Source organism: Tauraco erythrolophus, chromosome 6 (assembly GCF_009769465.1).
Source record: "Tauraco erythrolophus isolate bTauEry1 chromosome 6, bTauEry1.pri, whole genome shotgun sequence".
Taxonomy (NCBI): Eukaryota; Metazoa; Chordata; class Aves; order Musophagiformes; family Musophagidae; genus Tauraco; species Tauraco erythrolophus.
The window spans coordinates 53645565-53658896 of NC_141470.1; the positions used below are offsets into that span (position 1 = coordinate 53645565).

The 13332-nt window shown below is 38.7% G+C and overlaps 1 protein-coding gene across 5 annotated transcripts in view; it reads left to right on the forward strand.

The window, feature by feature from the left end:
- TTC8 (tetratricopeptide repeat domain 8) overlaps positions 1-9302 on the forward strand; it is a 47228-nt gene extending 37926 nt beyond the window's left edge. For 3 of the 5 annotated variants that reach the window (XM_086613186.1, XM_086613187.1, XM_086613189.1), the window contains 5 exons: positions 2081-2220; positions 3845-4019; positions 5357-5479; positions 7304-7387; positions 9186-9302. In XM_086613186.1, the coding sequence (XP_086469312.1) occupies positions 2081-2220; positions 3845-4019; positions 5357-5479; positions 7304-7387; positions 9186-9302 (639 nt within the window). The remainder of the gene's footprint in view (positions 1-2080; positions 2221-3844; positions 4020-5356; positions 5480-7303; positions 7388-9185) is intronic. The other 2 variants (XM_086613188.1, XM_086613190.1) reach the window with 1 other exon arrangement.
- Positions 9303-13332: the final 4030 nt, after the last annotated feature.

The following is a 13332-nucleotide window of genomic DNA, read 5'->3' on the forward strand; positions in this document are numbered from 1 at the left end:
AACAAACGTTTTAAACAAAGTCATGAGTTGGGTTTTTTTTTGTCTACATTCGTGCTTGGCATTCTTTCCTGTTCTCATCATTCTCATCTAACCCCTAAGCATTAATCCATTTTCATATTAAATCCTCTTTGTCCTTCAGCAAGGAAAAAACAGCTGCATAATTTTTGGAGACTTTTCTTTCTGAATTGTTAAACAGTTTTTAATATGGATATTATTTTGCAGAACCATACATAACATTGCATAACCCTTTAAGGAATTATTAAAGAGCAGCATATAGTTGACAGGATCGAGTTTTGTACTGACACCCGAGTGCAGGATTATAGCGTCATTAGCAAAGATTTGTATTGCAGCACAGAGCTGTTCTCATTATGTAGACTCACAAGTGGAATATATGTATCAGGCGTCTTAATCAGAGCTTTTCTTCTCTGTCACTGCCTTTGACAGTAGGAAGAGTTGTAGACCTTTTTCAGGTTTAAAAAAACCATTGTTTTCAAAGAGACTGCTTTAGCACTATTTCCTTTAAACATAGGAAGTATATTGTTTCATAGCTTGTCCCAGTTTTAGCTGGGACAGAGTTGGGTTTTTTTTAACAGCCAGAAGAGCTCCGTGTTTTGGTTTTACTCAGAGGCTCACTCTGAGAAGAATGTTGATAGCAAGTTGATGTTTGTGGTTGGAAGTGAAACTCCAAGGACTTTTCAGTGTGCGGAGTACAGAAACACGGCGGGATAAGGGGGGAGCATAGCTGGGACAAGGGGGACACGATTCCCCTTGTCATTTGTGGTGGAACTTAAGACTGAGGGCCAAACTGGCCAATCAGTATTCCATATCATGCAGCGTCATGCCCAGTATAAAAGTGAGGGGCAGCCGGGAAGAAGGGCTTTTGCGCTTTGGCTCTTTTGCGCTTTGGCTTTTGCGCTTGCTGCGCTTTCGCTCTGTTGCTTTTCCTTCCTTCTCTCTCTCTCTCTCTCTCTCTCTGCCCCTCTCTATTTCGGGGCCTCGCGTTCGTCCGGGATTGCAGCTTCAGGACGAGACGGGCTTCGCATACGAGGGGGTGGTGAGCACATACACTGTATTAAATCATCTGTATTAAATCATTGTTATCTCAACCCACGGGTTTCCCGTTTCTTCTTTAATTCTCTCCCTCATTCCTGGGGGTGGGGGAGGGGGATTGACCAGCTGTGTGTGTGGGGTGGTTTACAACCTAACCCACGACATGGCTAAAGACACTGCTGAGGTTAAATAAAAGCTTATTCTTCAGTAATGTTGAGACTACAGTGTATCTACAGCACACAGGTAGAAATTATTCCTCTCTAAACACATAAGTGTGTTTTGATATTTTAATTTATTTTCTTCTCATATGGGGTAGAGTCCTCTGGTGACTTGCACTCCTCAGAAACAGTGTGACATTGTTAAGAGCAATGAGTTAGCCCTGATTCATCTTCCAAGTATCACACATCCAAGTATATGTTTTTATGCAATATAGTTCTCTTAACTGGCATATCCTAGCTAGTAAAAGTTTTGGTAATAAATCTCCGATTCCTGCTTTCACAGGCATGTAATAATTCTTCATATGCAATTATATCCTCATTTGTGTTCAGAGCAATTCATGAGTTGACTTACAAAACGTTGAAAACGATTGAGACATTTGCCGGGGAACTAAGTCTGCTGTATGTTACCATGCTGAGAAATTGACTGCACGGTACTGTGTATCGCAAGGCATTGTGCAAAAAGTAGCAAATGCCTGTTGCACATGCTAAGCTTCTGACCAATCTCTTTTTCTAAAAAATAAAAAAAACAAATCTCTTTTTGTAGCTATGGCATAGAGTTAATGACAGGTACAGCTAGCACTCATAAATTAATATGCATTCTTCTCGTGGATGTGCGTGTCGCTTGTGAAGATGCCAGTCGGTGATGTTCCATTGTACAATCAGAGAACTGTAAGAGCATACATAGTTCATCTCAGCTAAATACTGTACAGGACATAGATAGAGAACTCAGTGGATTGACATTTTAATAAGTTTTATGATAAAAATCGGTGATAAAAAGTAGAATTAATCTGATTTTTTTTTTAATTGTTTAGGAAATGAACAATATCTCCTCAGCTGCAGAGTACTATAAAGACGTCTTAAAACAAGACAATACTCACGTGGAAGCCATTGCTTGCATTGGCAGTAACCATTTTTATTCAGACCAGCCCGAGATAGCTCTGCGGTTTTATAGGTATCTACACTTCTGGGGAGGGAGGAGGAACTGAACGTGTGGGAGGGTAATATGAAGAGTTGATTTTTGTAATGCTGATAGCAAAAAAAGAATGTTAGGAGATTGGCATGGTGGGATGATTTAACATTTGGGCGAATACTGCCATAAAATCAGCATACGAATTTACGTATTGTCTCAGCCGGCAATAATTACAGAATCACAGAATGTTAGGGATTGGAAGGGACCTCAAAGGATCATCTAGTCCAATCCCCCTGCCAGAGCAGGACCACCTAGATCAGATCATTCAAGAACGCATCCAGGCGGGATTTGAACATCTCTAGAGAAGGAGACTCCACAACCTCTCTGGGCAGCCTGTTCCAGTGTTCTGTTACCCTTACTGGGAAGAAGTTCTTCCTCATGTTTAAGTGGAACCTCCTATGTTCCAGCTTATATCCATTTTCCCTTGTCCTATGATTGGATGCCACTGAGAAGAGCCTGGCTCCATCCTCATGACAGTCACCCTTTACGTATTTATAAACATTAATGAGGTCCCCCCTCAGTCTCCTCTTCTCCAAGCTGAAGAGACCCAGCTCCCTCAGCCTTTCCTCATAAGGGAGATGCTTCACTCCCTTAATCGTCTCTGTGGCCCTGCGCTGGACTCTGTCAAGCAGTTCCTTGTCCTTCTTGAACTGAGGGGCCCAGCTCTTTCTTTCACAGCATGTGGCAGTTTGAGAGCACTGGATCTTAATTCCTATTTAGGCCTTTGAATAAGTGTAGTCTTTGCAGAACTCCACCTGAGTCGCAAACAGTTGCGACCACAAAATCCCTTACTTGAACGTGGGCTGGGGTGCCCCCATGTTTTACTGAAAGCAATAAAAAGATAGCGTTAAATGATGCTGCTTGCTTTTTATTTCAATTCAATCAGAGTGAAAAGGAGCCTGAGTCATGTTCTGAAGTCTAAGAGCAGATTAAGTCAATATAAGCCCTACAGTCTCATTTCTGTTGGACCTGAGCTCTTTTATGCTTCAGGTTCAGAAACTCACAGTCATGCTGCATACAGCAGCCCTCTTTTTCCCTGGCTCTCTTAGCGTATCTGTTTTTCCTGTAAACGTTAATAAACAGAATGTTTGTAAATCATCTCCATTCTAAAAGACACATTAAACAACATCAATTTGAATAAAAATCTGAGGTATGCTTCAAGTATAAGATTAACATAGAGTCACATGTGAAAGTTACTAGTACTAATTAGAGCAGTGCTGAAGGACAGGAATCAAGCAAAACAATTGAAGCCTGAAGAGTTATAAAAAGTAACTGACAAATTACAGCTTCTTTGAGGTTGAGGGATTGGAAAGAGGAAATGGAGAAAGTCTGCATATAGCTCTGTCTTACAGTAAAGTCAGATCGTGTGGCAGTCAGAAGGACAGAAGTTACCTTATTTACACAAAGACTGTTTTGCACAGCTTTGATTCTACTAATCAAAAATGCCCTGCACTGCCCTTCATGAGAGCTGTACCAAGTGTAAGATTTGGTTATTACACCTTCTCAGAATACAGAGAAAGGAGGAGAGAACTTTGTCATTTAGAATAGAATTTTTACTTGAAGTTAATTAAAAAAAAAAACACCTAAATATTTTCTTTCATTCTAGACGGCTCCTGCAGATGGGTGTTTATAACTGTCAACTTTTTAACAATCTGGGCCTCTGTTGCTTCTATGCCCAGCAATATGATATGACTCTGTCTTCATTTGAACGTGCACTGTTTTTGGCTGAAAATGAGGAGGAGACAGCAGATGTGTGGTACAACTTGGGACATGTGGCTGTGGTATGAAAAATATTAACAACCTTTCTGAATAAATATAATTTTAGAAAAACCGGAAAAAGAATAACTAGGAAGGAATCATTGCCCTACTTTGAAATATGAGAAAAGTGTACAGGATAAAGTGCGGTACAGATTAAAAGGTTTATTTGCACTTAGTAGAGAGAAAGAGGCAAAAGAAAAAAGTTCTGCACATGTTCACAGAATGTGGCTTACTCCTGCTAAAAGATGCTTCCTCCCCACTGTCTTCAGTCTTCCCTTCTTTCTAAAAAAATTGCAACACGGACCAGCTCTTTCATGAAGGTCTTTACTGCAATACAAGCTAATGTGACAAAAAAATTGAATTCAAGATGTTTTTCTCTGGGCTGTTATTTGTGTTACATGGAACGTTAGACTGATTCAGTTGTCACAAAAATACGTATTCAACAGCATGTAGCAGACACTGAAGCACTGTGTGCGTTGTCATGGTTGAGAAGGCATGTTCTTCTGTCTTACAGGCAGCTACAGAAGTATTGTGTAATTGTGTGATAAAGTTTGTTAAATTTCTACGCTAATTTGCATTCATTGCCCATTTTTACAGATGTTCTTCTATAAGTTGTGTGTGTTAGATTTCTGTTTAGCTGCATGCCTAGAATAAGGTTACTGAATAAAGTTCTTGACAGCTTTCTAATATGAGTTGTCTTCAAACGCTGGTTGTGATTTAACTTAAGTCATAGAGAAACTCAACTGTTCATCTTGATTTTACTGCAACTACGATAAACACATTAATTTATGCTGCGTAAAACATTGAGATTTGAACTGATGTGTGTATTTTTCCGCATTTGTCACTTTTAATGTTTAATCTAACGCTGTATCAGTGTTGGTCATAACACTAGACCATTAAAGAGTTGTCAGCTGCTCCATACAAAGAGAATCATCTCCCTTAATTTTTATCTTCTAAAAAGTAGGCTTATGTGTGATTTTTTTTTTAAATCTATTTAGAGTCAGAGAGACAAGATGACTTCCTCTCTGGAGACATCTCTGTTTTTCTTACCCTATTGTAGATGGTATCAGATAGTGTAGTGTTTAGATGAGACTTCAGTCATCTGAAACTTAAATTAGATGAAGTGAATGTCACTTGGAGCATGGAAGTTTGTGCTGGAGAGAAGGAATTCTGTCTTGAGGAAGAATAAGAAGCAAATTAGAGGGTCTGGGAAGAGAGCACATATGGTTCTGATCAGCATGTTTTTATTGTAATTTGTATTCCACGGTAGTACATATGGATGAAAAGACAGTCCAGACAACAACACAGATGCACGTTGTTTCCAATCTTTTCACAAATTAAAATACAATCTTACTTTTAGGGAATAGGAGACCTGAATCTGGCTTACCAGTGTTTCAAGCTAACATTAGTCAACAATAACGACTATGCGGAAGCTTACAACAACTTGGCTGTGCTGGAAATGCGAAAAGGTCACATTGAACAGGTTGGTGTTGAATCTCAGCCTGAGTGCTTCCTTTGGCCCTTTTATACTTAAGAAACGTGTCATTTCCCTGAGGTGGAGGCATCATATGAACATCTAGCTTACTATTACAGGCAGAAAACATGGATAACTTTTATGCATGTTTCAGTGTAACCTCCACGTTGTCATGCCATCTCCCATTGAACTGCTCATTCTTAGGCATATCTAAATGGTGCGTCAAAGACAAACAAGGTTTATAGTGGCTTTGCAGTTGTTGAGATCTTTTTTCTAAATTGATACCCAAAACAAAGCCCAGCACTTAATTTACCACTCTGACTATATATTCAGTTTATAAATGTAGATAATATACTTTTGTTGGGTGGCAGAAAACAGCAATCAGATCAGCTCTTAAAAGGTTTCTTTCAACAAGGAGATTGCTTTAGAGTTCTGTGTAAATGCAGCAGGTTCTTGATAAATACTTTTGCATCAGTAAGCTTGGTGATTCATCTTACCTAATATGAGTATACTAAGTTGTATTGCACTTAGATGTATAATTGACATGCACAGTGGATTAAAAACATTCATTGTTTATACACATGCAGGGGAAATTAATATGCATTTGTTGGACAGTTTGAACTACTGTGGGCTTGTTTTAATCCTTATGGGAGCTAGCCTATTTTGATGGATTCATATATACGTTAGAGAACTACAATGATATTTATAAAGACTTGTAAATACCTTTTTTAAGAGCAAATTCTCAAAGTTAATTTTATTCAGATAACCTATCAATTACCATGGAAAGACTGAAATGAACCCAGCACTGGATGTTTCCAGTGACAAATAAACTTTGGGTTTCATTTCAGTTTTCTAATTAGTAAATTTACAGGCATTTAATTCCCGGGTGAAACTTAGTCCCGTTATAGAGGCTGTGATTGCTAATAATTAGCACTGCAGAGCCTTTCTATTATAATTGTTTCCTGTCTATTTTAGTTTTTAGCTTAAAATCTTGTATTTTCTTCTTCTATCACATATATAATTAAAAATCATGATCATCATGGCAATAAAATTGTGCACAGAAGAATAAAATTGTAAGAATGTTTTACTTATCTTGGATTTTATTTTATTTCACAACATTGTTTCATAAGTACTGTTGCATGTACTCAGAGTTGTCAGATTTAGGGACTTTAAATAAGTTCTTAACTCTGCCTTCCCAAAGAGTTTACACATACTTCTGTTTTTAAAATGTCTGTTTCTTCCTCCAAAGTTCTCCTTTTTTCAGTAAAAGCATTCAAAAGTTTAGCATAATTTTGTATTGGATTTACAGCCTGAAAATGCATGCTCTGATACTTAATTTTTCATTAGTTTTTAATGCTACTATTTTGCTAATCAGAAAAAATTCAGATTAAAAATCAGAGTTAATTTTATTACAATTTTTGAGTGTGAAAACTGACATTTTTATGATAAAATTTAGATCTTCAGGGATACTTAAGACAGTGCTGTCAGAGACAACAGATAAATACAGTGGGGTGGGACTTTAAATACTTTTTTTTTTTAATTAATATGTTTTGTTCAGTCTTTAGAACTGAATTGTTTAATTAAATAAGTCCCAACTTTTTTTTTTTTTTCTGACTCAACCAGGAGTCTTGCTCATTTCAATGCTATTAAACTGTATTATGCCTAAATGTACTATTGGTGTAACTCATACATAGTTGAAGATGGCTTTTTTAGTAAAGGCCTAGTAAAGAAAACACAGGCTGATTTCTTTTAAAAATTAAGAAAATTGCTTTAGATTCTTGTTACTCTCCCTGCATCACAGATTTCACTTTTTTTTTTCCTTTCTCTACATAGGCAAGAGCTTTACTGCAGACTGCTTCATCCTTAGCACCGCATCTGTATGAGCCCCATTTCAATTTTGCAGTACTCTCAGAGAAGGTAATGCACTATCCTATTCTTGTAATCTAGAAATTGCACCGTGGTGGGGCGGTTGGGTTTTTGTTGTTACTACTGAGAATTCCAAATAGGTAAGGCAAAAGAATACAGAGTGCATAAACTCAATGAATAACCTGAAGTTACATTTTCATTTCATTCCCAGAAGCTATTCCCGTTTCAATACCCAGAAGCTTTGTGTGTAAGGGGGACATAACCCTGAGTTCAAGAGCCTCTATACTGACTCTGTTTTATTTTTTCACTCTCGGGACCAGCTGTGTTTAAACATTTGTGAGCATCAGAAATGTACTGCCGTCGTTCAAATGCTTGCTTTTGAGTGTGAGGCCAACTAGCTGTAAAGTAACTTTGTAATTTTCCAAATGCTCAGAAGACAATCCGTTAACAATTCCATCTACAATTTTTACAGTCGTTGGCTTTTTCAGAATGTGAAGTGAAATAGTATCATATGATTTATCAGTAATTATAGAAAGAATATCATTTGTTCATCTCGTGTTCTTATTGATCTCAAAAGGAAAGTCTATTCTTCAGCTTTACAACCTTTGAATTTTGTGTGTTAATAATTTATTTCATACAGTGTCTCGGACACTGAATTAACAGCGTGTCCAACATTCCTGTTAATAAGGGGAAACTTGTACGAATCCTTACATTTTTCACAAGAAAAAATTGTTCCTTTGCTTGTGCCTACACCTTCAGGATTCCGTTATGAGTCTATGTTGTGTGGGCAGCCCTACTCCTACAGATACTAAAGTACATGCGTCAAGGAGAGAACAACCCGTTAATTTGTAAGCGTATCCTCTCCATTATGAAGCATAAGATAGTTTTGAATAATTGCATTCTGAATTGAGGAGTAAATCCTAGTCTGTGAGTCTTGTTACATAGGTTTTGCATAAATAACCTGCGTAAGTTGTGGGAGAGGATGGATGGCCAGATCAGCTAGCTGTTGATGCAGTGTGGTGATGCAATCCTTAGATTCAGTGTAAGGCCATGGTTTACAAAACATGATTTCTCCGTGTAGGACCTTGATTTATTCTCCTTCAGAGAATACTTGCTGCAGTGAAGCCCTACGTTGACTGATGCACACGTAGGCAACAGAGGCGTCTTACTGACACTTTCCATAGCTTCTTCCTTTCTACTCAGGAGCAATCCCTTTTACTGGATGTGTTCCCAAACATTTAGGTTCTCTTTTGCTGAACCCACTTTCTGAGATGCTCTCCTTACGTACGCTTCTTCCTTCCAAAAAGTGATGTCTATTGAGGGAAAAATAAAGTTCCATAAGTAGGGAACAATGTGGAAACATACTTCTAAAAGCAGCAGAGGAACAACATTAGCTCTCCAACACTTGTGCCTCTCTGTGAGGAAGCGAGAAGTCACATGGAGTTGTGGCTTTTACAGAGGCCTGATTGCTTGTGTTTTGCCTGTGTATTCAACAGAACTTCTACGGAGTTTAAAAACAAATCTTCCATTTTTTATTCCTCTTCACTTCAAGCACTGGTCATGGCGTACCGTGTCAATTCTCCAGGAAGTCAGGTGAAATGGGATATAAAGTTATTGTCTTGAAGCATCCCTCCCATTAAAATAATATGTGTCTTTTTCTTCTCATCCCTTGATGTAAGGGGGACATAACCCTGAGTTCAAGAGCCTCTATACTGACTGTTTTATTTTTTCACTCTTGGGACCAGCTATGTTTAAACATTTGTGAGCATCAGAAATGTACTGCACAGAATATATGATGCAAATAGTTCAGTGCCTGGATTTACAAAATTAGTTTGTATGTTTCTTATAGGTTGGAGATCTTCAGAGGAGTTACACAGCTGCTCAGAAGTCAGAAGAAGCTTTTCCAGGCCATGTTGATACACAACAGCTCCTCAAACAGTTAAAGCAGCACTTTGCTATGCTCTGATGAGCATATTTTTGATTATGTAAAAACAGCCAGAGCGAATGTCCCATACATGTTTTTGAAAATACTAGCTCAAAGTAGATAAACTACACTTAATGCACTACTGTGGCAAAGCCTATGTTACTCTGAGTAGCAGGAAAGGTTTAAAAGTCCTAATTAGTTTCTGTCATCTTAAAACGTATCACTTATTAAAATGCAGCTAGAACATGTTGCAACTACATACACAAGAGATTATAGGAATGGCAGGATACTGCCAGTATGACAACTTTGAAATAGTTTCCTGGTATATGAACAATTAAGTCTCCCTTTAATATTAATGAACAATTTAAAGGATTTTTTTCTGACTTTTCTGCAGAAAAAAAAGTGTTTTTAAATATTCCTGTGTGACAGTCTGTCAAGTAACACAGACTAAGAGTACTTCCTAACTGGTCTTCAAATTTGGCTTTTGATAGTATACTTTCTTACTGAATGTGAAGTTTTAAGACTAAAATACCTTAAAAGAATTTGAAATACATACGTAAAGCAGAAATTCTTATATTCCTTGTTGTACTGTATGAATTAAATAAATTCCAGTTTGTATGGTTCGTCTCGTTTCTTTATGGAAGTTAAAATTACATCCTTAATGCCATGAAAATTAGAGTCAGCGATCTTAACATATTTTGAAAGATTCTGCAGAACTGGTACAAAATAGCATAAATATGTGTGTTCCTCTCTACCCCGGAGACATTTTATTCTCGATCTCAGTGAGGAAAAAGGATGTTTAGAAGGTTACAGAGTTAAGTACTAATAATTGAGAACAAGGCATTGATTGGGTGGTTACCGGTGCTACCGCATAAGCACTGTTGCTGAATAAATATTTGGATCAACCTAACTACAAGAATGCTACTAATAGTAACAAGCAAAGACTTTCTCTGTGTTGTATATCTTTGTGTTCTACCTAAAAGACATAAATTTGCATGATTTCCCAACTTGACCTTTTTAAAAGAGGGATGTTAAGGCATTCTGAAATGACACATCCTGAAACAGGCCTTTAAAACCTTTCCATGTCTCTCTGACATATTAAGGGATTATCTTGGCTTAGGGAGCAACCCTAAACATGCTTATGAATACTTTGTCTTCCTTTTTGCTATTCGTTACTTCCCTGCATTCATCTTTGTGTGACTGTTGTAGCTGGTGAAGGCAGATGCTGGGCAGCTTAGAGAAGTGTACCCACAGGCTTCCCCGCCAGAGCAGTCTGTAGGTGACAGAAACACTGTCATTAACTGGTGTCACGTCGTGTTGTGAAATGCAGAAGCATTATTGGCTGAATAATCGCAGCATCTTTAATGGAAATTTTTTTTTCCCACATTGATCTTTATATAGTCGGAAATTTGGCACAAACTGATTAACAGAGAATCTTATTTATCAGTAATTTTCCTTACCTAAATAAGATTTTACTTTCTGCTAAAAAGAATTTACAGGGAAGCTCCACCCTTTGATCTACTGTACTTAATGTCTTTCCAGTTGACAGTGCTAAACTTAGGAAGCTACCGGGAAAGAAAATGTTTATCGTAACAGTTTAAACACAACTGTTGAGAATTTTTGAATGTCATATTGTTAACTCAAGGTATTTTTGAAATTGCTTAGTAAATAAGATTGTTTCTACATGAACTGAAACAGAAGCTAGTAATACCACTTCAGTTTTTAATTCAGTGTGGCAGCTCGATAGTTCCTCCTAGGTGCTTATAAGATCCCACTTACTGTGATCACTGCTCAAGTTAATGATCTGAATAACTCTTCTTTTTAGCAAACAGTGCTCCTTAGGACATAGACCTGACATGATTCTTCTTTTAGTATTGGGGGATGTGTGGGAGATTGAAAGGGAAAAGGCACGTGTATGGTGAGGAATCCTTTACACAAGATGCTTGCGCAAATTAATTATTAAAAAAAACCCACCCCATGCACAAACACACAGAGTTCTAAATAAGGATTAAAGCCTTTTTAGCTCCCTTATGTGCAGCATCTGCGAGCCATTCTAAATTTATCTTACGTGATGTATTTTGATTGCTCCAAAAGGCAGCAGGTATTTGCTTTGTTGACCTTTCATGCCCCAAAGCAAGGGTATGACAGTATTTTTTTCGCAACTAGCACATGTACAAATTAAATCAGATGTGGTAATGAGAACAGCACCGAAATGGAACAACAGATGAATGAGCAGGCTGTTTGTCGTGGAAGAACTTTCGATTTTGTTGTATGTTAGTTCAGTGCGAGCTCCAACGAGCAGATGAATCGGCAGACCCTGGGGCAAACCGCCTTCAGTTAATCGAGGACGACACAGCACAACACAAGGTATCAGAATCTGCATTCGTCTCTGCAGTAGGATCATGTTAGGACGGTGTGACCTTAATATTGCAAGCAGCGTTTCTGTAACATAGAAAAAATTTTTCCTGTAACCTGTAGCACAGCTCCAGCTATATCCAGCCGGTGTTTATAAAGCCCCTTGGGAGTAGAAAATAAAATACAATGAAAAAAAAACAATTTTTTAATCTGCAGGGGAGATGATGTCCATAACAACGCTGCCTAGGGGAAGCTCAAACCATTTTGCTGGGAGGTCTTGAAGCTTCTATGTCCCTGCAGGAAAGGTCTGTACACTTTATATGTTACCACCAATTCCAGTCAGTCTTTTGACCAGCCCTCTGGCTGGGGTTTTTCTGGTGGATGAATCCATTTAAAAGTTGATAATGAAGGGTTGTTTTGCGAGATGTTATAGCCACAGCACCAGCCACAAAACTGTGGCTGAAATTAATCTGAATTCACAGTTCAGGGCTGTGGACTATTTTGGCTGCAAAAAGCATCCTCAGAGTTCGTTGGGCAGGACAGGAGCACTTTGCCATTAGGTGCCACTTGGTTCGCTGCAAGACTTCGGATAATGATCCCATTTTGTTGTTGCTGCTGCTGGTGTTTTTTTTCTTTGATTGCTTCCTATCTTTGCAGGCTAGAGGGAGAGATTTTTGGATCGTTCAGTCTGATCTCTGATATGACATAGGCCAAACATTTTAAGCCAGGAGCTCTTTTTAATGAACCCAGTTTGTGCTTGACTAGCGATTACCTGCCAGAGCAGCAGCAAGTTTTGATACAAAAAAGCTATAGCATCTTCCCTGAAAGATGTTTAGTGTTTTTAGTATTTAGTCACTCACTAGCATATGTTTGTCTCCCTTCTGAAGGATCATTTCAAGTTCATGTTCTCCCCCTTCACCCACCCCTGCAAACACTAGGTACTTGTTGTAGCCCACCACCAGCAGCTGAGCCATCATTACGATGTGCTACAGCTGAGCAGGACCATGGCCATTTTGCCTCGTTTAGGCAATACCTACTTTGCCTCTGTCACCAGAGCTGTCACTGGCATCTCTGATGGTTAGACTGTTTCCCTACTATAGAGAGCGGGAAATAGAGAGCTTAGAAGAAACCTTTGCACCAACCCGCTTGTCTAAACTGGGACATGCCGTTTTACTGCAAACAGCAAGAAGCAGTTGCTGTGAAAACTTACTGGCAGGTATCAGCTATGGCCCTTCAGCAAGGACAGAACGGGACAGTCTGAAACACAGGTCAAAAATCAGTTCAAGATGACTGCAGAGGAAAAGCAGCTAACTACTAAGAAATGAAATCAGCTGAGTAAAAAAAGGCTTTGTGAGATCCCACCCTGCTCCTCACCTACTCCAGAGGAAGTCCCAGAATTGCCATTTTAGCGTGTTTCCGGATGAGAAACATTTTATATTGCACATAGCAATATAAAACTGGGGCACGAAGCCACAATCAGACTCAAAGAGAGGGTAAGCTTTCTTCCGAGGGTAAGAACGAGAGACAGTTTGCTCAATTTTCTCTGCTTGTTGGAATTTATTTAGGGTCTAGGGCTGCTGCAGACTTCCAGTTCCTGGCAGATGCCTGTGTGTACACACATTGTAATTTTGCACCGCCAAGCTCTGCGGGCCACAGAGTAGTATTTTACTGATATCCCAGCCATCACTGGGAGCAAGCGAGCAGATGGCACATGTAG